The 25,972-nt window shown below is 45.2% G+C and overlaps 1 protein-coding gene across 6 annotated transcripts in view; it reads left to right on the forward strand.

Moving 5' to 3' along the window:
- Positions 1 to 25,972, forward strand: part of LOC106583657 (TOX high mobility group box family member 2) — a 232,898-nt gene that overhangs the window by 74,859 nt on the left and 132,067 nt on the right. For 4 of the 6 annotated variants that reach the window (XM_045705771.1, XM_045705769.1, XM_014168098.2 and 1 more), the window contains one exon: positions 25,729 to 25,824. The exons of 1 other annotated variant lie outside the window; for it this stretch is intronic. In XM_045705771.1, the coding sequence (XP_045561727.1) occupies positions 25,729 to 25,824 (96 nt within the window). Of the gene's footprint in view, positions 1 to 10,970; positions 10,993 to 25,728; positions 25,825 to 25,972 lie in introns of those variants that run through there. One more of the 6 variants, XM_014168099.2, reaches the window with a different exon arrangement.

The following is a 25,972-nucleotide window of genomic DNA, read 5'->3' on the forward strand; positions in this document are numbered from 1 at the left end:
TACATGTTCATGTTTTTAAATGGATGTCATTTGTAAAGTCTTTTTTTGGTCTGTAATGTCTTTTTCATTATGTGTTGGACCCCAGTAAGACTAGCTGTTGCCATTGACGTCAGCTAATGGGGATCCTAATAAATCAAATCAAATCAAATGCCACGTGGACAAATGGAGACAAGGAAAAAAGTGTGTTTGTCACCAGAGCGGTTTAGAACGTGTTGTGACATTTGACTTTACCAGCGTAATCCACTTTCAATTTTAATAAATACAAATCGCCAACTGTCACTGCCACACTTGAAAACTAGAACAACTACCCGACGGAACACAGTGAAACACATAACACACAGTGCCCCTTCTACGGGCGTGTGGGGGGAGGGTTCTTGAAATGTAACATCCAATCAAAATCCGCACCCAGCGGACCATTCAAAACGTTTTTGCAATACAACATTCTCAAGAACTCTAAGGGAGGCATGACTACGATGTGATTTTTGATCTATCGTCGACGATAGACCAGCTCTGTCATTGGGGAAGTTTCGCTGCTGCGTCGTCCTTACTGTCACTGTACAGATGTAGGATCTTAATTTGATCATTCCTTTGTTGCTGAGATTTTTCCTAATGCAAACTTGTAATTTGTTTGAGGTTTAAAAAAGCTTATAAAGTTTGTAATTTCCACTTTAAAATGTCAGACTTGATTTGCCCTAATGAAAAATGTATTAACCCCTACAATAAAGGTCCATTCATTATAATCCACAGAATAATTCAAATTTCCTGTTGCTGCAGTATTATTTTCCTGCTGTAGCAAACTGGCTCAAATTAAGATCCTACATCTGTATTCTCAAGTGAAGGAGATAAATGAAAAGATGGTAGGAGGGTTTTCCAGGCTGTGCCCGGTCTAATCTTGCCTGTGGTATGCCATTACGGGGCTAATAACAGCTGTCCACAGGCTGCCGAGGACACAGGCAGGCCCTGCTAACAGGCCCTGACAGGTCTCATTAGAGTGCTGGCACTGCGCAGCCAAACTCTTATTCACTCCCTTACTTCAGGCAGAGAAGACTTGTGGTGTTGTTCCCTTTCCCTCCAATGTCGGCAATTTATTTATTTTAGATTTTCGTGTTCTCTCTTTTTCTTATTTGTTCCCCCTCTCTCGTGGTTCTCTCCTCTCTGTCTCTGTTTCAATGTCTCTTTTTCATATTCTTGTTCTCTCTCAATTTCTTATATTCTTTCTATCTTCATTTTCCCCCTCATTTTTTATTATTTCCATCTCTCTTTTTCATCTCTCCCTCTCTCATTGCTCTCCTCTCTGCCCTGAATTTGGAATCTGGTGTCATGGAACGGGTTCACCACCGACCTCTGTGCCCTTATTGACACACAGGAATATAGTTGTTGAGCTCGTCAAGAGACATGGGAGGGCTGGGTGCATATACACTGACAGTACCCAACATTAAGAACACCTTCCTAATATTGACTTGCAATCCCCCCTTTTCCCTCAGAACAGCCTCAATACGTCAGGGCATGGACTCTACAAGGTGTCGAAAGCGTTCCATGCTGGCCCATGTTGACTCCAATGCTTTCCACAGTTGTGAAACATTGGCTGGTGGACCATTCTTGAAACACACAGGAAACTGTTGAGCGTGAAAAACCCAGCATCGTTGCAGTTCTCGACACACTCAAACCAATGCGCCTGGCACCTACTACCATACCCAGTTCAAAGGCACTTAAAGTAAATATTTTGTCTTGCCCATTCACCCTCTGAATGGTACACATACACAATCCATGTCTCAATTGTCCCAAGCCTTAAAAATCTTTCTTTAGGCTGTGTGCTCCCCTTCATCTACACTGATTGAAGTGGATTTAACAACTGAAATCAATAAGGGATCATAGCTTTCACCTGGATTCACCTGGTCAGTCTATGTCTGGAAAGAGCATGTTCCTAACGTTTTGTACAGTCAGGGTATGTTCATACACAAACAGATATTTCTCATTCCAAATCTGAAATAGAGTTAATGTGGGTGGATTTATAGGTTTAGTCAAATCTGTTGCTCATGTTTGCTTGGTGTAACATCCTTGTCTACATCCTTAAGGGTATAGTAGTAAAATGGAAGACGTTTGTTGATAAATATTGACATGAAGTAGAAAGGGCCCTTGTTCTCACAAACTGATTTCATTGCCATGAACGCAATTATTGAAATATACCTCTGTGCGCTTTACGAAATGCATATTTATGCGGCTATTTTCTCAATGTAACACACTACTGTATAGTGTACTTTCAGCCATGCCAACGAAGTTAGCGGCAGCCCAAAAAGTGAACTAACATAGGGAACCCTATCTTATCAGTAGTTAAAGTTATGGTATTTTTCTCACGAGCTACAGTTCATAATATGCACTGTACCTATATATTATAAATGATATCATATGATCTGACCCTTGAGGAAAAAAAAGCTTTTCATGCCAGATTTTCTTTTAAAAACCCAGTGGCGTTACAAGCTCATTCATTGGCCATTCGGGTTTTCCTTTTATAGGCAAAGTCATGCAGCAAAGCCCCGGGCACAGCTGCAGGGTATTGTTACCTGTAACGTAAGCTGTCACAAGTTATATTATTCACACAGACGTGAACGTCCACAGATCTGGACTTAATGTAACACGTGTGTGTCTCAGCATAACATTCTTCCCAGATTAGCCAGACTGGTTTATGGAGAAACTCACACACGCGCATGCATACATAAGTACACACACGACACACAAACCTAGATCCATGTATACATACTTACAAAGGCATACAGTACATACACATATACTGTACACACACGACACACACACACTCACAGACACACACTCACAGACACACACACTCACACTCACAGACACACACACACACACACAGTCTTGTACAGCTAACGATGTGGGGACACAATTCATTCCCATTCAAAATCCTATTTTCCTTAACCCCTAACCCGTAACCCCTAACACTCAACCTAACCCTAACCTGTACTCTTACCCTTACCCTAACCTTAACCCTAACCCTAACCTTAACCCAAAAACATAACCTTAACCCTAAACCTAACCGTTGCGCCTAACCCTAACCCTAAACCTAATTCTAACCGTAATACTAAACCCTCTTAAACCTAACACTAATTCTAATTCTAACCTTAACCCTAAACCCCCTAGAAATAGCATTTGACCTCGTGGGGACCAACAAAATGTCCCCAGTTGGTCAAATGTTTGTTTACTATTCTTGTGGGGACTTCTGGTCCCCAGTTAAACACGTCCAGGGACACACACACTCCCAGACACACACACACTCACTGGCACACACACACTCCCAGACACACACACACACGTGTGCATACATGTACATAAAAAGTAATTCAGGAGTAATACATTTAATCCTTCACACTCTACTTCCATCACGAACGGGAATAAGGCTATCATAAAGATGCCTTTGATATGATACCCTACTGGTCCAGTACATTTAGCAGACGCTCTTATCCAGAAAAACTTACAGGAGCAACTAGGGTTAAGTGATATGATACCCTACTGGTCCAGTACATTTAGCAGACGCCCTTATCCAGAACAACTTATAGGAGCAACTAGGGTTAAGTGCCTTGCTCAAGGAACCATAGACTAATTATGCACCTAGTCAGGTCGGGGATTCAAATCAGCAACCTTTCGGTTACTGGACCAACACTCTTAACCGAAGAAATGGCAGCAGTTTTACGGGCGCCCAACCAATTGTGCTACTATGTGGTTTTTTTTCATGTTATTTGTAACTTGTTTTGTCCATAATGTTTCTGCCACCGTATCTTACAGCAAAAAATAGCTTCTAGATATCAGGACAGAGATCACTCACCTCGGATTAGACAATGATTTTTTTCTTCAACAAGCATGAAGCACAGGATGTACTTCAGACACCCAACAAGGTCGAAATCCCCGTCATTGGCGAGAGAAAGAGACACAGGTACAGAGGACACAGGGCGGGGTGCCTCGTAAAGATCTGCCGACGGCCTTTACCGTCAGTATTACTTGCCGACGTACAATCATTGGACAATAAATTAGACGAGGTACGGTATCGAATATCCTACCAACGGGACATCAAAAACTGTAACATCTTATGTTTAACCGAATTGTGGCTGAATGATGACATGGATGTTCAGCTTGCGGGACAGAATAATCCGGAAAGACGAGGGGGGTCGGTCTGTGCATATTTGTAAACAACAGCTGGTGCACCAAATCTTAGGAAGTCTCTAGATTTTGCTCGCCTGAAGAAGAGTATCTCATGATAAGCTGTAGACCACACTATTTTCCAAGAGAGTTTTCATCTATATTATTTGTGGCTGTTTATTTACCACCACAGACGGATGCTGGCACTCAGTCAGCTGTATAAGGAAATAAGCAAACATGAAACCGCTCACTCAGAGGCGGCGCTCCTAGTGGCCAGGGACTTTAATGCAGGGAAACTTAAATCAGTTCTACATCATTTCTATCAGCATGTTAAATGCGCAACCAGAGGGAAAACAATTCTAGATCACCTGTACTGCACACACAGAGATGCATACAAAGCTCTCCCTCGCCCTCCATTTGGCAAATATGACCACAATTCTATCCTGCTTACAAGCTAAATTTAAAGCAGGAAGCACCAGTGACTCGGTCTATAAAAAAGTGGTCAGATAAACTACAGGATTGTTTTGCTAGCACAGACTGGAATATGTTCCGGGATTCTTCCGATGGCATTGAGGAGTACACCACATCAGTCACTGGCTATATCAATAAGTGCATTGAGGACGTCGTCCCCATAGTGACTGTATGTACATACCCCAACCAGATGCCATGGATTACAGGCAACATTCGCACTCAGCTAAAGGGTAGAGCCGCCGCTTTCAAGGTGTGGGACTCTAACCCGGAAGCTTATAAGAAATCCTGCTACGCCCTCCGACGAACCATCAAACAGGCAAGCGCCAATACAGGAGTAAGATTGAATCGTACTACACCGGCTCCGATGCTCGTCTTATGTGGCAGCGCCTGCAAACCATTACAGACTACAAAGGGAAGCACAGCCGCGAGCTGCCCAGTCACTCGAGCCTACCAGACGAGCTAAATCACTTCTATGCTCGCTTTGAAGCAATCAACACTGAGGCACGCATGAGAGCATCAGCTGTTCTGGATGACTGTGTGATCACTCTCTCCAAGGCCGATGTGAGTAAGACCTTTAAACAGGTCAACATTCACAAGGCCGTGAGGCCAGATGGATTACCAGGATGTGTGCTCCGAGCATGTGCTGACCAACTGGCAGGTGTCTTCACTGACATTTCCAACATGTCCCTGATTGAGTCTGTAATACCAACATGTTTCAAGCAGACCACCATAGTCCCTGTGCCCAAGAACACTAAGGTAACCTGCCTAAATGACTACAGACCCGTAGCACTCACGTCTGTAGCATGAAGTGTTTTGAAAGGCTGGTAATGGCTCACATTAACACCATTATCCCAGAAACCGTAGACCCACATTTGCATTACCGCCCAAACAGATCCACAGATGATGCAATCTCTATTGCTCTCCACACTGCCCTTTCCCACCTGGACAAAAGGAACACCTATGTGAGAATGCTATTCATTGTACCGGAACGTCAAGTCTAGGACCAAAAGGCTTCTCAACAGCTTTTACCCTCAAGCCATAAGACTCCTGAACAGGTAATCAAATGGCTACCTGGAATATTTGCATTGTGTCCCACCCCCCCAACCCCTCTTTTACGGTGCTGCTACTCTCTGTTTATCATCTATGTATTGTCACTTTAACTATAACTACATGTACATACTACCTCAAATTAACAAGACTAACCCGTGCTTGTATACAGCCTCGCTATTGTTATAGCCTCGCTACTGAATATAGCCTCGCTACTGTTATTTTCACTGTCTTTTTACTGTTGTTTTTAATTCTTTACATTTCTATTGTTCACCTAATACCTATTTTTACTTAAAAATTGCACTGTTGGTTAGGGCCTGCAAGTAAGCATTTCACTGTAGGGTCTACTACACCTGTTGAATTTGGCGCAAGTGACAAATTAACTTTGATTTGATTTCAGGCCCATTGCATAAACAACATATCACTCTCATTTTTCAGCAGTGGCCTGCTTTCATGTTGATCTTATGAAAGCCTGAATCATTTTTTCCGCGGTTTCATACAGGCTGCGTCCCAAATGGCACAGCCCTGGTTAAAAGTAGTGCACTACAAAAGGAATAGGGTGCCATTTTGGAAGCAACCATACACAGTAGTCTCTCTCATCGGTCCCTGTCTGTACAGTATTCAGTTGAAACATTTTCACATGTGAAGTAGCTGTTTTCACATGTTGAGCTTAAATTTCACATGAAACCATATTTTTACATGTATTAAATTTAGAGTCCACATGTTAACATCACCTTTTCACATGAGAACAACAACAAAAAATTCACCTCAAGTGTGATTTGAAGTTGCACCTGTGACATTTGTGGTTTCACATGTGAAAAAATGTCTAATGTGAAAATGTTGGAATTGGAAGTTCACATGTGCTGCTGAAATAGTTTTATTCTCCTCACATGTGAAAAGGTGGTGTTGACATGTTACAGTAGCAATGTTTCCACATATGGAATTGCACATTCTGTAATGCCATTCTGTCAAAATGTAATTTAGGCTACCTGAGTATAATAATTCAAGTGTGTTAAAAATATTTTTGTTCTTATTTCTAAGCCATCCGTTCACTGCTGCAGGTACTGTTCTTCATACGTTGGTCAGTGACAGTTGGAAGAAGCCCATTGTAAATAATAAAGAAGCTAGCTCTCCGTGTCTCCTTATTTATCCTTTTTAACATGTTCAAATGTGCGCTTTCAGAGTTAATCAGTTAACTCAAGTTAACTTTTTGTAATTCTAGTGCTCAATTTTCTTTGGCGCATTGTCTAAAAGCGTTTAAAATACACTGAAAACATCCTAAATACATCATCTATACAGCTAAAAACAACAGATTGATGTCAAAACAAGTTCACTTTGAGGTTAAAAAAAAGTGCGTTTATCAATTTGCTAACCGTTACTTTGGACAAAATCAAAGCGGCAATATTCTTGCATTTCTTTTTGAATAAAAAAAATCTTAACGTACAGCTAAATTTTAGCAAATTATGAATTTCCGATTAATTGTGATTAATCAAATTTCAAATCAAATGTATTTTTATATAGCCCTTCGTACATCAGCTGATATCTCAAAGTGCTGTACAGAAACCCAGCCTAAAACCCCAAACAGCAAGCAAAGCATGTGAAAGAAGCACGGTGGCTAGGAAAAACTCCCTAGGAAAAACTCCCTAGAAAGGCCAAAAACCTAGGAAGAAACCTAGAGAGGAACCAGGCTATGAGGGGTGGCCAGTCCTCTTCTGGCTGTGCAGGGTGGATATTATAACAGAACATGGTCAAGATGTTAAAATGTTCATAAATGACCAGCATGGTCAAATAATAATAATCATAGTAGTTGTCGAGGGTGCAACAAGCACGTCCGGTGAACAGGTCAGGGTTCCATAGCCGCAGGCAGAACAGTTGAAACTGGAGCAGCAGCACGGCCAGGTGGACTGGGGACAGCAAGGAGTCATCATACCAGGTAGTCCTGAGGCATGGTCCTAGGGCTCAGGTCCTCCGAGAGAAAGACAGAAAGAGAGAAAGAGAGAATTAGAGAGAGCATATTTAAATTCACACAGGACACCGGATAAGACAAGAGAAATAATCCAGATGTAACAGACTGACCCTAGCCCCCCGACACATAAACTACTGCAGCATAAATACTGGAGGCTGAGACAGGAGGGATCAGAAGACACTGTGGCCCCATCCGATGATACCCCCGGACAGGGCCAAACAGGCAGGATATAACCCCACCCACTTTGCCAAAGCACAGCCCCCACACCACTAGAGGGATGTCTCCAACCACCAACTTACCGTCCTAAGACAAGGCCGAGTATAGCCCACAACGATCTCCGCCATGGCACAACCCAAGGGGGGGCGCCAACCCAGACAGGAAGACCACGTCAGTGACTCAACCCACTCAAGTGACGCACCCCTCCCATGGACGGCATGGAAGAACACCAGTAAGCCAGTGACTCAGCCCCTGATAAAACTCTATTAAATGTTTGTATCATTTGACAGCCCATTAAAATGTTAGTACATCATGATATTACTCCTTGTCTGAGCATGTAGCAACAAGATGCTAACCCTGAGCATGTATCTGCCAGATTCTACCCCTAACCATGTAGCTACCAGATTCTAACCCTGACCATGTAGCTACCAGATTATAACACTGAGCATGTAGCAACAAGATTCTAACCCTGAGCATGTAGCTGCCAGATTCTAACCATGACCATGTAGCTGCCAGATTCTAACCCTAACCATGTAGCTACCAGATTCTAACCCTGAGCATGTAGCAACAAGATTCTAACCCTGAGCATGTATCTGCCAGATTCTAATCCTGACCATGTAGCTGCCAGATTCTAACCCTAACCATGTAGTTGCCAGATTCTAACCCTGATTATGTAGCTGCCAGATTCTAACCCTGAGCATGTAGCTGCCAGATTCTAACCCTGATTATGTAGCTATCAGATTCTAACACTGACCATGTACCTGCTAGATTCTAACGCTGACCATGTACCTGCCAGATTCTAACGCTGACCATGTAGCTGCCAGATTCTAACCCTGACCATGTAGCTGCCAGATTCTAAACCTGACCATGTAGCTGCCAGATTCTAACCCTGACCATGTAGATGCCAGATTCTAACCCTGACCATGTACCTGCCAGATTCTAACCCTAACCATGTAGCTGCCAGATTATAACCCTACCCTTGTAGCTGCCAGATTCTAACCCTGACCATGTACCTGCCAGATTCTAACCCTAAGCATGTAGCTGCCAGATTCTAACCCTGACCATGTAGCTGCCAGATTCTAACCCTGATTATGTAGCTACCAGATTCTAACCCTGACCATGTACCTGCCAGATTCTAACCCTGACCATGTAGCTGCCAGATTCTAACCCTAACCATGTAGCTACCAGATTCTAACCCTGATTATGTAGCTACCAGATTCTAACCCTGACCATGTATCTGCCAGATTCTAACCCTAACCATGTAGCTGCCAGATTCTACCCCTGACCATGTAGCTGTCAGATTCTAACCCTAACCATGTAGCTGTCAGATTCTAACCCTGACCATGTAGCTGCCAGATTCTAACCCTGACCATGTAGCTGCCAGATTCTACCCCTGACCATGTAGCTACCAGATTCTACCCCTGACCATGTAGCTACCAGATTCTAATCCTGACCATGTAGCTGCCAGATTCTAACCCTAACCATGTAGCTGCCAGATTCTACCCCTGACCATGTAGCTGTCAGATTTTAACCCTGACCATGTAGCTGCCAGATTCTACCCCTGACCATGTAGCTTCCAGATTCTACCCCTGACCATGTAGCTGTCAGATTCTAACCCTGACCATGTAGCTACCAGATTCTAACCCTGACCATGTAGCTGCCAGATTCTACCCCTGACCATGTAGCTACCAGATTCTAACCCTGACCATGTAGCTGCCAGATTCTAACCCTAACCATGTAGCTTCCAGATTCTAACCCTGACCATGTAGCTGTCAGATTCTAACCCTAACCATGTAGCTGTCAGATTCTAACCCTAACCATGTAGCTACCAGATTCTAACCCTGACCATGTAGCTGTCAGATTCTAACCCTAACCATGTAGCTTCCAGATTCTACCCCTGACCATGTAGCTGTCAGATTTTAACCCTGACCATGTAGCTTCCAGATTCTACCCCTGACCATGTAGCTGTCAGATTCTAACCCTGACCATGTAGCTACCAGATTCTAACCCTAACCATGTAGCTGCCAGATTCTAACCCTAACCATGTAGCTGCCAGATTCTACCCCTGACCATGTAGCTGTCAGATTCTAACCCTAACCATGTAGCTGTCAGATTCTAACCCTGACCATGTAGCTATCAGATTCTAACCCTAACCATGTAGCTGTCAGATTTTAACCCTGACCATGTAGCTTCCAGATTCTACCCCTGACCATGTAGCTTCCAGATTCTACCCCTGACCATGTAGCTGTCAGATTTTAACCCTGACCATGTAGCTTCCAGATTCTACCCCTGACCATGTAGCTGTCAGATTCTAACCCTGACCATGTAGCTACCAGATTCTAACCCTGATCATGTAGCTTCCAGATTCTTTAGCAGTCTCACTAGGCCTGTAATTCTGCTATTTAAAGGTGATGTGGATCACTACCAATTGAATGCCTGCCAGGTACTACAGAACACTATGATTTAGACACAGATTTTCTGGTTTAGATGCCGGTTTCTCTTTTGAAGGAAGAATGTGCCTCAAGCAGTGAAACTTGTGGATTTCCAAGGATGGGTGGTCTCACTTGACTCTCTGTCTCAATATTTATTTACCCAGTAGGAAAAAAGAGTGTACTGCATGGGAAAGGCTTCTCTAACACCAGATACATTTATAGTGAAAGTTGCTAATAACACACCATCAGTTTTTACGACCTTGTATGTCGACAGACTGTTTAACAATCCCAGGGGCATGATCTGAAAATTTGTTTCATTTTCTATTTTTTACTTGTGACACTGAACGTTCCACACCCAACCCACATGAAAGCCGCAGGTGATTTTGGAGGTGTGTGTGTGTGTGTGTGTGTGTGTGTGTGTGTGTGTGTGTGTGTGTGTGTGTGTGTGTGTGTGTGTGTGTGTGTGTGTGTGTGTGTGTGCGCTTGAATGTGTGCATGTCAAACAAATGTCAACATTCTATTAAAATGTTGAGTGAAATGAACAGCCCTCCTCAACCATTTTTTCAGCTCCTCCTCCATTCCTCTCCGTTCCTCTCACTTTGTTAACATGTCTCCTATAGTTTCACTTTTTGTTGATCTTTCAGTCAACAGTGAGGTGAATGTACAGTGTTGTACTACAGGAGACATCTGCTGTCCAGTAAATACAGGGTAAGAGATCAGTGCTCTATATAATGAGGGTTGTGAGCTGTGTGGCTGACTCTGACACTTGGGTAGTGTTCAGTAGGAAGGAAATGTTTTGAAACGAGGAGGTACTATACCTGGACTTGACAAATAGGAACATCGTATTTTCATTTTCAGTAAAAACAAAATCCAAAAATGTTTTTTAAAAAACATTGTAAAACAGTTTGCAAGGGTGTGCCCTACTGAACATGGTGGCGTCAGCTGTAGCTATAGTCTACTGTGGTATAAAATGTTTTTGGCCTCATAGTTGAATATGTAGAGATTAGGTGACTCATATGCAATTGGTATGGTGTCTCCAAAATCCCACTGAAGTTGGAAAATGTTGTGACCGAATTATGACTATATCCAGGGATAATATACTGTATTGATTAGGGTTACTATATCCTGAGATAATATACTGTATTGATTAGGGCGACTATATCCAGAGATAATATTCTGTATTGATTAGGGTGACTATATACAGAGATAATATACTGTATTGATTAGGGTGACTATATCCAGAGATAATATACTGTATTGATTAGGGTGACTATATCCAGAGATAATATACTGTATTGATTAGGGTGACTATATCCAGAGATAATATACTGTATTGATTAGGGCGACTATATCCAGAGATAATATACTGTATTGATTAGGGTGACTATATCCAGAGATAATATACTGTATTGATTAGGGTGACTATATCCAGAGATAATATACTGTATTGATTAGGGTGCCATCAGTAATTGATCTTTGGCACATCTCAGTCAACGCAGATGCCATAGAAGGATCATATTTGGAATACCATATTAATACACAACGTTTCTACTCCTAAGGGAACGAGGGTTCACGATGTTTGAGAGCTTTTCTGTGTGCTGCTCTCTGGCAGGCGAGCTGGTGCGCTTGCTCCACGGACCATGGAAGATATTCTTTAGTTATCTTCACTCAGACAGAATGGTCCTTGGGAGCACTTTGGCCCTGGCTGATTCATAAGAGGAAGTCTGAGGTACTGGGAGAGGAGCAGAGTTTCAACCCTTCACTTTCCTTTTAAGGCAGTTCATTCAGAACAGAAAACCGTGCTGCATCTCGTAAATACAAAATAAAAAAGATTGTTAAGAGTTCAAGAGAGTAGGCTACTATCAAACACAAAAGCAACAGCTAACTAAAGGAACCAAATCAAACTAGATATTACAAGGTGGATGTATATAGCATCGGTCGCTGAATCCGTGGATTTAGTGCCAATCTCATTAAGCAATGTACTCAACCATATAGTCCTTTCTCTCATTGTGCAAGTCGAGGCCAGAATCTTTCTATACTTGTTGTCAAGGCCGATAATATAGTTAACAATGATATACCACTCACATACTTCATAGCTCCATCTAAGTCACAGAAAGTGCAGTGTCTAACATGAAAGCTATAGATAATAGCATAAGTGATGGGTTAAGCTCTCTCTCTCGCTCTATGATATAGAAAGCAATGAAAGTTGCCTTTGTCATTTGCACTCAAATCCTCATCTTTGTACGATGCAGTCTTTCTACTGTCTTACTCTGAGAGCAAACTGCATACAGATGTAGGATCTTAATTTGATCACCCTGTTGCAGGAGAACGTTTCTGCGATGAAGGACATTTTTAACTTGTAGTGTATTTAAGGTTTAACTGCAAACTGGCTCAAATGAAGATCCTACATCTGTAGTTCTAAAAGCATACACAGTGACAGGGATCTATGTAGCGTTGAACTGGCTACACCACAATGATTCACTAGGAAAACACATGGCTGGGAGGTGATTTCATTTGGCTCAAAACAGGGGAGGCTCTTTTGTGAGGGAGGAACATGGAAACAATAGATTATTTTAATGCTTTTTTAAAATGATTTATTATCCAATAACAAATTCAGAACGACAAACTGTGAAAATGGAGATGTTTGAAAGCAGGTTTGAGGGTTGAATTTGTTGCTTCAAATGTCAACTTTATACAGATGAATCATTGAGAGAAAGATTTGTGTTTTGTTGGGAGACAATTATTGAAAGTGCTACATTTGGCAGTGGATAACTGTGAAATTCACTTAACGTAATCGCTCCAAACCACCTGTTTCACACTTTAAGAATGTCATTGCTAAGGTTATGGGCTTGGCATATGTGCAGTTTCAAACTCATAAAGTTGAGTTCTCTCCCTTTTCAGGGTAGTTAATATGCTGATGAAAGGTTGAGTTGATTTAGTTTTCCCAGAGCGATGTGATGGTGCTTTGACTAACATAGTCCAATTGTGATTATTTTGCTCGGTTGACAATATATCTGACAGGCCGATATGAGTTGCTGTACTCAGCTGTATCCTCTGTTCTGTGTGTGTGTATATATAGCTGACAAAACACACACGCACAAGCATGTACGTACACACACACACACACACACACACACACACACACACACACACACACACACACACACACACACACACACACACACACACACACACACACACATTGTACTGAGAAGTTATTTTGCTTCTATTGATCGCAAAGGAAGAAATACACTCAATCACAGGAACATGCAGTATTGTCCAAAGCCAGGGCTAACTAACCTAGAACAACAACTGTGTTGTACTGTAAGTCATCCAATAGCAAACAAAAACCTTGGCACTACATTTTTGCCAATTATATACACTATATACACAGCAGTATGTGGACACCCCTTCAAATTAGTGGATTCGGCAATTTCAACCACACCCGTTGCTGACAGGTGTATAAAATTGAGCACACCGCCATGCAATCTCCATAGACAAACATTGGCAGTAGAATGGCCTTACTGAAGAGCTCAGTGACGTTCAACGTGGCACTGTCAAGTCAGTTTGTCAAATTCCTGCCCTGCTAGAGCTGCCCCGGTCAACTGTAAGTAATCGTCTGACCTCGGTTGCAACACTCGGTTGCAACACTTATGAAATGTAATGTCATGTAGTATTTTAAACTGTATGTAACTGTCTTATGTTGCTAGACCCCAGGGAGAGTAGCTGCTGCCTAATCGCCCAACATCAGTGCCCAAACTCACTAATGCTCTTGTGGCTGAATGGAAGCAAGTCCCCACAGCAATGTTCCAACATCTAGTGGAAATCCTTCCCAGAAGAGTGGAGGCTGTTATTGCAGCAAAGGGGGGGGATCAACTCCATATTAATGCCCATGATTTTGGAATGAGATGTTCGAAGAGCAGGTGTCCACATACTTTTGGTCATGTAGTGTATATACACTACCGTTCAAAAGTTTGGGGTCACTTAGAAATGTTCTTGTTTTTGAAAGAAAGCAAATTTTTTTGTCCATTAAAATAACATCAAATTGATCAGAAATACAGTGTAGACATTGTTAATGTTGTAAATGACTATTGTAGCTGGAAATGGCAGATTTTTGATGGAATATCTACATAGGCGTACAGAGGCCCATTATCAGCAACCATCACTCCTGTGTTCCAATGGCACGTTGTGTTAGCTAATGCAAGTCTATAATTTTAAAAGGCTAATTGATCATTAGAAAACCCTTTTGCAATTATGTTAGCACAGCTGAAAACTGTTGTTCTGATTAAAGAAGCAATTTGTGGGTTCGATTACAGGCTCAAAATGGCCAGAAACAAAGACCTTTCTTCTGAAACTCGTCAGTCTATTCTTTCTTGTTCTGAGAAATTAAGGCTATTCCATGCGAGAAATTGCCAAGAAACTGAAGATCTCGTACAACACTGTGTACTTCTCCCTTCACAGAACAGAGCAAACTGGCTCTAACCAGAATAGAAAGAGGAGTGGGAGGCCCCAGTGCACAACTGAGCAAGAGGACAAGCACATTAGAGTGTCTAGTTTGAGAAACAGACGCCTCACAGGTCCTCAACTGGCAGCTTCATTAAATAGTACCCGTAAAACACGAGTCTCAACGTCAACAGTGAAGAGGCAACTCCGGGATGCTGGCAGAGTTGCAAAGAAAAAGCCATATCTCAGACTGGCCAATAAAAAGAAAATATTAAGTTGCGCAAAAGAACACAGACACTGGACAGTGGAAGATTGGAAAAAAGTATTATGGACAGACAAATCTAAGTTTGAGGTGTTCGGATCACAAAGAGGAACATTCGTGAGACACAGAAAAAATTCTAAGATTGCTGGAGGAGTGCTTGACGCCATCTGTCAAGCATGGTGGAGGCAATTTGATGGTCTGGGGGTGCTTTGGTGGTGGTAAAGTGGGAGATTTGTACAGGGTAAAAGGGATCTTGAAGAAGGAAGGCTATCACTCCATTTTGCAACACCATGCCATACCCTATGGACGGAGCTTAGTTGGAGCCAATTTCCTCCTACAACAGGACAATGACCCAAAGCACAGCTCCAAACTATGCAGGAACTATTTAGGGAAGAAGCAGTCAGCTGGTATTCTGTCTACAATGGAGTGGCCAGCACAGTCACCAGACCTCAACCCTATTGAGCTGTTGTGGGAGCAGCTTGACTGTATGGTACGTAAAAAGTGCCCATCAAGCCAATCCAACTTGTGGGAGGTGCTTCAGGAAGCATGGGGTGAAATCTCTTCAGATTACCTCAACAAATTGACAACTAGAATGCCATGGAAAACAAGGACATTTCTAAGTGACCCCAAGCTTTTGAACTGTAGTATATATATATATATATATATATATATGTCCTCAATATATATATATATATATTGGAATCATTAACTCCCCTGGATGTATTTTTTACATTTCATGACTAGGATCAATAAAATGTATTCTGATGTATGTAATTGTCACAGTTGTTGTCGGTGAATGAGGACCAAAACGCAGCAGGTACGTGAATGCTCATCTTGATTTTTAATTATCTTTCAAAACGAACATACAAAATAACAAAAACACGAACGATCAACAAAAACAGTCTGGTAAGGCACAAGGCGAAACACAGAACAATCACCCACAAATCACACATACAAACACACCCTAATATATGGAACTCTCAATCAAAGGCAGATAGACAACACCTGCCTTCAACTGAGAGTCCCAACCCCAATCAACCAAACATAGAAACACACAACCTAGACTAACCATAGAATTACTAAACATAAACCAAAACCCGGAATTACTAAATCAAACACCCTTTACACAAAACACACCACCCCGAACCACAGAAAACAAATACCCCCTGCCACGCCCTGACCAAACTACAAAACAATTAACCTTATATACTGGCCAGGACGTGACAGTACCCCCCTTAAAGGTGCTACCCCAGAAGCACCTTAACAAAAAATAACCCCAAGCAACACCAACAAAAAGTCCCCTTCTCTAAAGGGAGGGAAGGGAGGGTGGCTGCCGTCAACGACGGCACTGTGCTACACCCCCCCTCCCCAACCCACCTATTTCTGGAGGTGGCTCTGGCTCCGGCCGTTCCAGGCTGTCGGGCCACTCTGGCATCGCCGGGGGGCAGTCGGGGCAGTCTGGCAATTCGGGACAGTCTGGGCAGTCTGGCAATTCGGGACAGTCTGGGCAGTCTGGCAATTCGGGACAGTCTGGGCAGTCTGGCAATTCGGGACAGTCTGGGCAGTCTGGCAATTCGGGACAGTCTGGGCAGTCTGGCAATTCGGGACAGTCTGGGCAGTCTGGCCACTCCGGCAGTTCAGCGCAGTCTGGCCACTCCGGCAGTTCAGCGCAGTCTGGCCACTCCGGCAGTTCAGCGCAGTCTGGCCACTCCGGCAGTTCAGCGCAGTCTGGCCACTCCGGCAGTTCAGCGCAGTCTGGCCACTCCGGCAGTTCAGCGCAGTCTGGCCACTCCGGCAGTTCAGCGCAGTCTGGCCACTCCGGCAGTTCAGCGCAGTCTGGCCACTCCGGCAGTTCAGCGCAGTCTGGCCACTCCGGCAGTTCAGCGCAGTCTGGCCACTCCGGCAGTTCAGCGCAGTCTGGCCACTCCGGCAGTTCAGCGCAGTCTGGCCACTCCGGCAGTTCAGCGCAGTCTGACCTCTCTGCGCATCGACTGCTGACTGGCGGGCAGCTCTGGCGATGACTGTTGACTGGCGGGCAGCTCTGACGATGACTGTTGACTGGCGGGCAGCTCTGGCGATACTGTTGACTGGCGGGCAGCTCTGGCGATGACTGTTGACTGGCGGGCAGCTCTGACGATGACTGTTGACTGGCGGGCAGCTCTGACGATGACTGTTGACTGGCGGGCAGCTCTGACGATGACTGTTGACTGGCGGGCAGCTCTGACGATGACTGTTGACTGGCGGGCAGCTCTGACGATGACTGTTGACTGGCGGGCAGCTCTGACGATGACTGTTGACTGGCGGGCAGCTCTGACGATGACTGTTGACTGGCGGGCAGCTCTGACGATGACTGTTGACTGGCGGGCAGCTCTGACGATGACTGTTGACTGGCGGGCAGCTCTGACGATGACTGTTGACTGGCGGGCAGCTCTGACGATGACTGTTGACTGGCGGGCAGCTCTGACGATGACTGTTGACTGGCGGGCAGCTCTGACGATGACTGTTGACTGGCGGGCAGCTCTGACGATGACTGTTGACTGGCGGGCAGCTCTGACGATGACTGTTGACTGGCGGGCAGCTCTGACGATGACTGTTGACTGGCGGGCAGCTCTGATGATGACTGTTGACTGGCGGGCAGCTCTGATGAAGACTGTTGACTGGCGGGCAGCTCTGATGAAGACTGTTGACTGGCGGGCAGCTCTGATGAAGACTGTTGACTGGCGGGCAGCTCTGATGAAGACTGTTGACTGGCGAGCAGCTCTGACGAAGACTGTTGACTGGCGGGCAGCTCTGACGATGACTGTTGACTGGCGGGCAGCTCTGATGATGACTGTTGACTGGCGGGCAGCTCTGATGAAGGCTGTTGACTGGCGAGGCTGGGTTGACGCACTTGTAGCCTGGTGCGTGGTGCTGGTACTGGGCTTACCAGATTATGTACACGCACCTCCAGGCTAGTGCGGGGAGCGGGAACAGGACGAGTCGGACTGGGTTGACGCACTTCCGGGTCCGCACGAGAGACAGGAGCTGGAAACCCAGGGCTATGGAGGCGCACAGCCGGTCTAGATCTTACCTCCTGCACAACCCGCCTTGGCTGGATGGAACTAGTAGCCCTGTACGAGCGGGGTGCTCGTACAGGGCAGACTGGGCTGTGCAGGGGCCTGATGGTAGCCGTGCGTAGAGCGGGAGTTGGGTAGCCTGGTCCTCGGAGGCGTACCGGCGACCAGATGCGCTGCGCAGGCATCCTCCTACCAGGCTGGATGCCCGCTCTAGCACGGCACCTGCGAGGGGCTGGAATAACGCGCACCGGACTGTGCGTGCGTATGGGTGAGATAGTGCGCTCCTCAGCGAAACATAGCGCTCTCCACCCCATACGCTCCTCCATATAACCACGAGTAGCTGGCTTCCGGCTCTTCTTACGCCTAGCCAAACTACCCGTGTGCCCCCCCAAAAAAATTTCTTGGGGGTGCCTCTCGTGCTTCTCCTTCAGCGCGTACTTGGCCTCGTACCACCGCCTCTCTGCCTTGGCTGCCTCAATTTCCCCCCTGCGGGCGTCGATAATCCCCAGCCTGATGCCAGGGTCCGGCCCCGTCCAGAACTTCCTCCCAAGTCCACTTCTCCCGCCAGTCCAACTCGAACTCCGTCTGCTCCTTCCTCTGCTGCTTGGTCCTTTGGTGGTGGGTGATTCTGTCACAGTTGTTGTCGGTGAATGAGGACCAAAACGCAGCAGGTACGTGAATGCTCATCTTGCTTTTTAATTATCTTTCAAAACGAACATACAAAATAACAAAAACACGAACGATCAACAAAAACAGTCTGGTAAGGCACAAGGAAACACAGAACAATCACCCACAAATCACACATACAAACACACCCTAATATATGGAACTCTCAATCAAAGGCAGATAGACAACACCTGCCTTCAACTGAGAGTCCCAACCCCAATCAACCAAACATAGAAACACACAACCTAGACTAACCATAGAATTACTAAACATAAACCAAAACCCGGAATTACTAAATCAAACACCCTTTACACAAAACACACCACCCCGAACCACAGAAAACAAATACCCCCTGCCACGCCCTGACCAAACTACAAAACAATTAACCTTATATACTGGCCAGGACGTGACAGTAATTGTTAACTTTCAATGTGTAACTAAATTTTGCATTAAAGCATAGTAGTCTACAAGAAAGGTAATGCTTTGAGGAAGTGGCTTGATTTACAGTAACAACGACTTGATAATGAATGTGCTATTTACAGTAATCAGTAATCACGCCCACGTTTCTCAGTTAATAAAATGTGACTTTTTTGGGTTTCAATAGTAGGTGGAGTCTAGTCAGATCTCTAGATCAGAACATGAGTGTATAGAGACTTTCTATGGACTGAGGTGGTCCTAACATGGACACCATGGTACTGTACAGTAAGACTGTGAATCCCCTGTGAGAGGATACCCCCCTCCCCCACGACCGACTGAAATTGAATTGCGGCTATTTGCATAATGATAGCTAGCTGGGCCCGCGGCTGACTGGCCATGAGATGAAAAGTAGCAATCACTTATAGAGTGACCATGAGAGACAGAAAGAGAGAGAGAGAGAGAGAGTAAGAAAGAGAGAGAGAGAGAGAGAGAGAGAGAGAGAGATAGAGAGAGAGAGAGAGAATTTCACTTGCTTTGGCAATGTAAACATGTTTCCCATGCCAATAAAGCCCCTTGAATTGAATAGAATTGAGAGAGAGAGAGATATTTAAATTATTGTATTATTACTTGTAGGTATGTCCTCAATATGAAAGGAGTTTGATCATGTAAAAACACATCTGGATTCTTCTGTCATTTTATATGCAGGCTACCCTATACTTTGGGCTCCTGAGTGGCGCAGCGGTCTAAGGCACTGCATTGCAGTGCTAGATGCATCACTACAGACACCCTGGTTCGAATCCAGGCTGTATCACAACAAGCTGTGATTGGGAGTCCCATAGGGCGGTGCACAATTGGCCCAGCGTTGTCCTGGTTTGGCCGGTCTAGGCCGTCATTGTAAATAAGAATTTATTCTTAACTGACTTGCCTAGTTACATAAAGTAAAAATACTTTCAACACATTTGTCTCTGTAGTTTAACCATCACAGTTGTATAACTAGCCTAGTATTCCTACCAGTTTTCATATAACTTGCATGTATGCCCCTCTCCTGGTTATATTTCCGGAGCAAGCATCCTCTTCTATGTGATTCTAAAATGCCCAGTATTCATCCCAAATCCATGATGACCCTGTTCTGAAATTCAAACTCAATAATTCAGCGTCATTCTCAATAAACCCCACTCTGGACTGATGATGTCGTCTGTCTGGGGACCTTGGCTGTGACATAACAACCTGCCAGCCATCCAGTGTTCCAGACAGCCATTTTCTCCCCGGGGGGACACACACTGTCGTGGGCCTCCGATAAGTGCACAACCCCCTTCCTATTAAAACACAGTTCTATGGAGCTAGTGTTTACATTATCGGGACTTAGAATCATTTATTACAGTCCTCTAATGGCCTGTTTAATAGGCTGGTTTTGGAGCGAGATGGAGCTGGTGTTTAATAGGCTGGTTTTGGAGCGAGATGGAGCTGGTGTTTAATAGGTTGGTGTTGGAGAGAGATGGAGCTGGTGTTTAATAGGCTGGTGTTGGAGAGAGATGGAGCTGGTGTTTAATAGGCTGGTGTTGGAGAGAGATGGAGCTGGTGTTTAATAGGCTGTTGTTGGAGAGAGATGGAGCTGGTGTTTAATAGGCTGGTGTTGGAGAGAGATGGAGCTGGTGTTTAATAGGCTGGTGTTGGAGAGAGATGGAGCTGGTGTTTAATAGGCTGTTGTTGGAGAGAGATGGAGCTGGTGTTTAATAGGCTGGTTTTGGAGAGAGATGGAGCTGGTGTTTAATAGGCTGGTGTTGGAGAGAGATAGAGCTGGTGTTTAATAGGCTGGTTTTGGAGCGAGATGGAGCTGGTGTTTAATAGGCTGGTGTTGGAGAGAGATGGAGCTGGTGTTTAATAGGCTGGTTTTGGAGCGAGATGGAGCTGGTGTTTAATAGGCTGGTTTCGGAGAGAGATGGAGCTGGTGTTTAATAGGCTGGTGTTGGAGAGAGATGGAGCTGGTGTTTAATAGGCTGGTGTTGGAGAGAGATAGAGCTGGTGTTTAATAGGCTGTTGTTGGAGAGAGATGGAGCTGGTGTTTAATAGGCTGGTGTTGGAGAGAGATGGAGCTGGTGTTTAATAGGCTGGTGTTGGAGAGAGATGGAGCTGGTGTTTAATAGGCTGGTGTTGGAGAGAGATGGAGCTGGTGTTTAATAGGCTGGTGTTGGAGAGAGATGGAGCTGGTGTTTAATAGGCTGGTGTTGGAGAGAGATGGAGCTGGTGTTTAATAGGTTGGTGTTGGAGAGAGATAGAGCTGGTGTTTAATAGGCTGTTGTTGGAGAGAGATGGAGCTGGTGTTTAATAGGCTGGTGTTGGAGAGAGATGGAGCTGGTGTTTAATAGGCTGGTTTTGGAGAGAGATGGAGCTGGTGTTTAATAGGCTGGTGTTGGAGAGAGATGGAGCTGGTGTTTAATAGGCTGTTGTTGGAGAGAGATGGAGCTGGTGTTTAATAGGCTGTTGTTGGAGAGAGATGGAGCTGGTGTTTAATAGGCTGGTTTCGGAGAGAGATGGAGCTGGTGTTTAATAGGCTGGTGTTGGAGAGAGATGGAGCTGGTGTTTAATAGGCTGGTGTTGGAGAGAGATGGAGCTGGTGTTTAATAGGCTGTTGTTGGAGAGAGATGGAGCTGGTGTTTAATAGGCTGGTGTTGGAGAGAGATGGAGCTGGTGTTTAATAGGCTGGTGTTGGAGAGAGATGGAGCTGGTGTTTAATAGGCTGGTTTCGGAGAGAGGTCGAGCTGGTGTTTAATAGGCTGGTTTTGGAAAGTGATGGAGCTGGTGGCAGGTCTGATGGCTGGTTATAGCTGGTTATAGCAGGTTATAGCTTCCCCAAATGGGACTTTCACAGTGCACTACTTTTGACCAGGGCTCATATGGCTTTGTTCAAAAGTTGTTGCACTGTATAGGGAATGGGGTTCCATTTGGCATGCAGCACTGTATAGGGAATGGGGTTCCATTTGACATGCAGCACTGTATAGGGAATGGAGTGCCATTTGGCCTGCAGCACTATATAGGGAATGGGGTGCCATTTGGCCTGCAGCACTGTATAGGGAATGGAGTGCCATTTGGCCTGCAGCACTATATAGGGAATGGGGTGCCATTTGGCCTGTAGCACTATATAGGGAATGGGGTGCCATTTGGCATGCAGCACTGTATAGGGAACAGGGTGCCAGTTAGAATGCTGCACTGTATAGGGAATGGGGTTCCATTTGACATGCAGCACTGTATAGGGAATGGGGTACCATTTGGCATGCAGCACTGTATAGGGAATGGGGTGCCATTTGGCATGCAGCACAATATAGGGAATGGGGTTCCATTTGACATGGAGCACCGAATAGGGAATGGGGTTCCATTTGGCATGCAGCACTGTATAGGGAATGGGGTGCCATTTGGCATGCAGCACAATATAGGGAATGGGGTTCCATTTGACATGGAGCACCGAATAGGGAATGGGGTTCCATTTGGCATGCAGCACTGTATAGGGAATGGGGTTCCATTTGGCATGCAGCACTATATAGAGAATGGGGTTCCATTTGGCATGCAGCACTGTATAGGGAATGGGGTTCCATTTGGCATGCAGCACTGTATAGGGAATGGGGTTCCATTTGGCATGCAGCACTGTATAGGGAATGAAGTTCCATTTGGCATGCAGCACTGTATAGGGAATGGGGTTCCATTTGACATGCAGAACTGTATAGGGAATGGGTGCCATTTGGCCTGCAGCACTGTATAGGGAATGGAGTGCCATTTGGCATGCAGCACTGCATAGGGAATGGGGTGCCATTTGGGATGCAGCACTGTATAGGGAATGCGGTTCCATTTGGCATGCAGCACTGTATAGGGACGGGAGTTCCATTTGGCATGCAGCACTGTATAGGGAATGGGGTTCCATTTGGCATGCAGCACTGTATAGGGACGGGAGTTCCATTTGGCATGCAGCACTGTATAGGGAATGGGGTACCATTTGACATGGAGCACCGTATAGAGAATGGGGTTCCATTTGGCATGCAGCACTATATAGGGAATGGAGTTCCATTTGGCATGCAGCACTGTATAGGGACGGGAGTTCCATTTTACATGCAGCACTGTATAGGGAATGGGGTTCCATTTGACATGGAGCACCGTATAGAGAATGGGGTTCCATTTGGCGTGCAGAACTGTATAGGGAATGGGGTTCCATTTGGCATGCAGCACTATATAGGGAATGGAGTTCCATTTGGCATGCAGCACTGTATAGAGAATGGGGTTCCATTTGGCATGCAGCACTGTATAGGGAAGGGAGTTCCATTGGGCATGCAGCACTGTGTAGGGAATGGGATCATTTGGCATGCAGCACTGTATAGGGAATGGAGTTCCATTTGGCATGCAGCACTGTATAGGGAATGGGGTTCCATTTGGGATGCAGCACTGTATAGGGAATGGGGTTCCATTTGGGATGCAGCACTGTATAGGGAATGGGGTTCCATTTGGCATGCAGCACTATATAGGGAATGGGGTGCCATTTGGCATGCAGAACTGTATAGGAAATGGGGTTCCATTTGACATGCAGAACTGTATAGGGAATGGGGTTCCATTTTACATGCAGCACTATATAGGGAATGGGGTTCCATTTTACATGCAGCACTGTATAGGGAATGGGGTTCCATTTGGCGTGCAGAACTGTATAGGGAATGGGGTTCCATTTGGCATGCAGCACTATATAGGGAATGGGGTTCCATTTGGCGTGCAGAACTGTATAGGGAATGGGGTTCCATTTTACATGCAGCACTATATAGGGAATGGGGTTCCATTTGGCATGCAGCACTATATAGGGAATGGGGTTCCATTTGGCATGCAGCACTGTATAGGGAATGGGGTTCCATTTGGCATGCAGCACTATATAGGGAATGGGGTTCCATTTGGCCTGCAGCACTGTATAGGGAATGGGGTGCCATTTCACATGCAGCACTGTATAGGGAATGGGGTTCCATTTGGCCTGCAGCACTGTATAGGGAATGGGGTGCCATTTCACATGCAGCACTGTATAGGGAATGGGGTTCCATTTGGCCTGCAGCCATTTTCTCTTGTATGTACTGTGTGTGTCTTTGCCCCCAGCATCTGACTGACAAGAAAAGAGTTGCACAGCAAACCCTGATTGGTCCGGGGACGTTTTCTCACTCCGTTGTGAAATATATCTCGCTGCATAGTAATCTGGAACCTTGCTTTTGAATTAGTGTGTGTGTGTGCGTGTGTGTGTGTGGGGGGGGGATGTATTTATGTTTGTGTTTTATAGTGTGTACTTGCAAGAGGATTGACAGAGAGAGAGGAGTGACAGAGAGAGGAGTGACAGAGAGAGAGGAGTGACAGAGAGAGGAGTGACAAAGAGCGAGAAGTGACAAAGAGAGAAGATTGATAGAGAGAGAGGAGTGACAGAGGAGCGACAGAGAGAGAGGAGTGACAGAGAGAGGAGCGACAGAGAGAGAGGAGTGACAGAGAGAGAGTGGTGACAGAGAGAGAGTGGTGACAGAGAGAGAGTGGTGACAGAGAGAGAGGAGTGACAGAGAGAGAGGAGTGACAGAGAGAGGAGTGACAGAGAGAGAGGAGTGACAGAGAGAGAGGAGTGACAGAGAGAGAAGATTGACAGAGAGAGAGGAGTGACAGAGAGAGGAGCGACAGAGAGGATGTGATATATGGCCTGGACCATATCTCTGTATTATTTTCTTCCTCACATGGTAATCTACATCAGAGACTTTCAACTAATTACAAACCTGTATGCATCATTTTGGGTAAACCCATCGCACTGACTACTGTACAGAATAGATATCAAGCCCAATTACATACCGATTTCTCACTACATATCCATTTTCCAGCCACTCAACAACCCACTACACCAGTTATGTATGATTATCTTCGGGTATGTTACCACTGATCTATGTAACTTAACTTAGTCGCTATCTGTCTATTCTCCTCTCCCTGTGTCTCTCCTTTTTTACACAATTAGCAGACACTCATCCAGAGACTTTCAGGAACAGTTAGGGTTACGAGCCTTGCTGAAGGGCACAGACAGATTTTTAACCTAGTTGGATTGGAACCAGCAACCTTTCGTGGGTGAGAGATAGGTAAACAGAGAGAGAGATGGAGAGATAAACAGAGAGAGGGAGTGATAGAATCTGTGTGGTGTGAAAGAAGGAGAGGTGCAGCGTTAAACTCGCTGAGGAAAACGCTCCAAAGGCTCCACTGGCAGGAAGGGTCTTGTTGTGAGTCATTAGATTCCCAGGTACCCCGGCTCCAGAGCTGCAGTGCCAACTCTCCTGCAGTGTGTTTTCACACATAGGGTAAGGGAGTTGGCCCGCCGCTGCTAAATGAATGTAGGGGAAACACCACAGTAAGAAGTGGATGCTTGTACTTGATGACAGTCTATTCAGATCTTCACTGCTTTATCACTAAATTCTGCTGACCTCCATGTTTCTACCATTGACAATGCCTGACTTTTTGTTCGCTAGCGTTTTGTTTTGTGTGTGTGACGCAATAGTATTTTATTGAGTGAAAACATGTTGAAAGTTCTAAGGCTAAAGTTTCTCTCTCTCTCTTTCTCTACAGAGCAGATACGGTGCATCAGGCGACCGCGGAGTTCGACTCTATAGCTCCCTGCCCATGCGCCCCAACCCCGACGGGAAGAGACTGCCCTCTGCTGGGGTGAGAGGATGCTCCCCTTACCCCCCCCCCCCCTTACTCCCCACACCTCACCCCCTTACTCCCCACACCTCACCCCCTTACTCCCCACACCTCACCCCCTTACTCCCTACACCTCACCCCCTTACTCCCCACACCTCACCCCCTTACT

Source organism: Salmo salar, chromosome ssa22 (assembly GCF_905237065.1).
Source record: "Salmo salar chromosome ssa22, Ssal_v3.1, whole genome shotgun sequence".
Classification (NCBI taxonomy): Eukaryota; Metazoa; Chordata; class Actinopteri; order Salmoniformes; family Salmonidae; genus Salmo; species Salmo salar.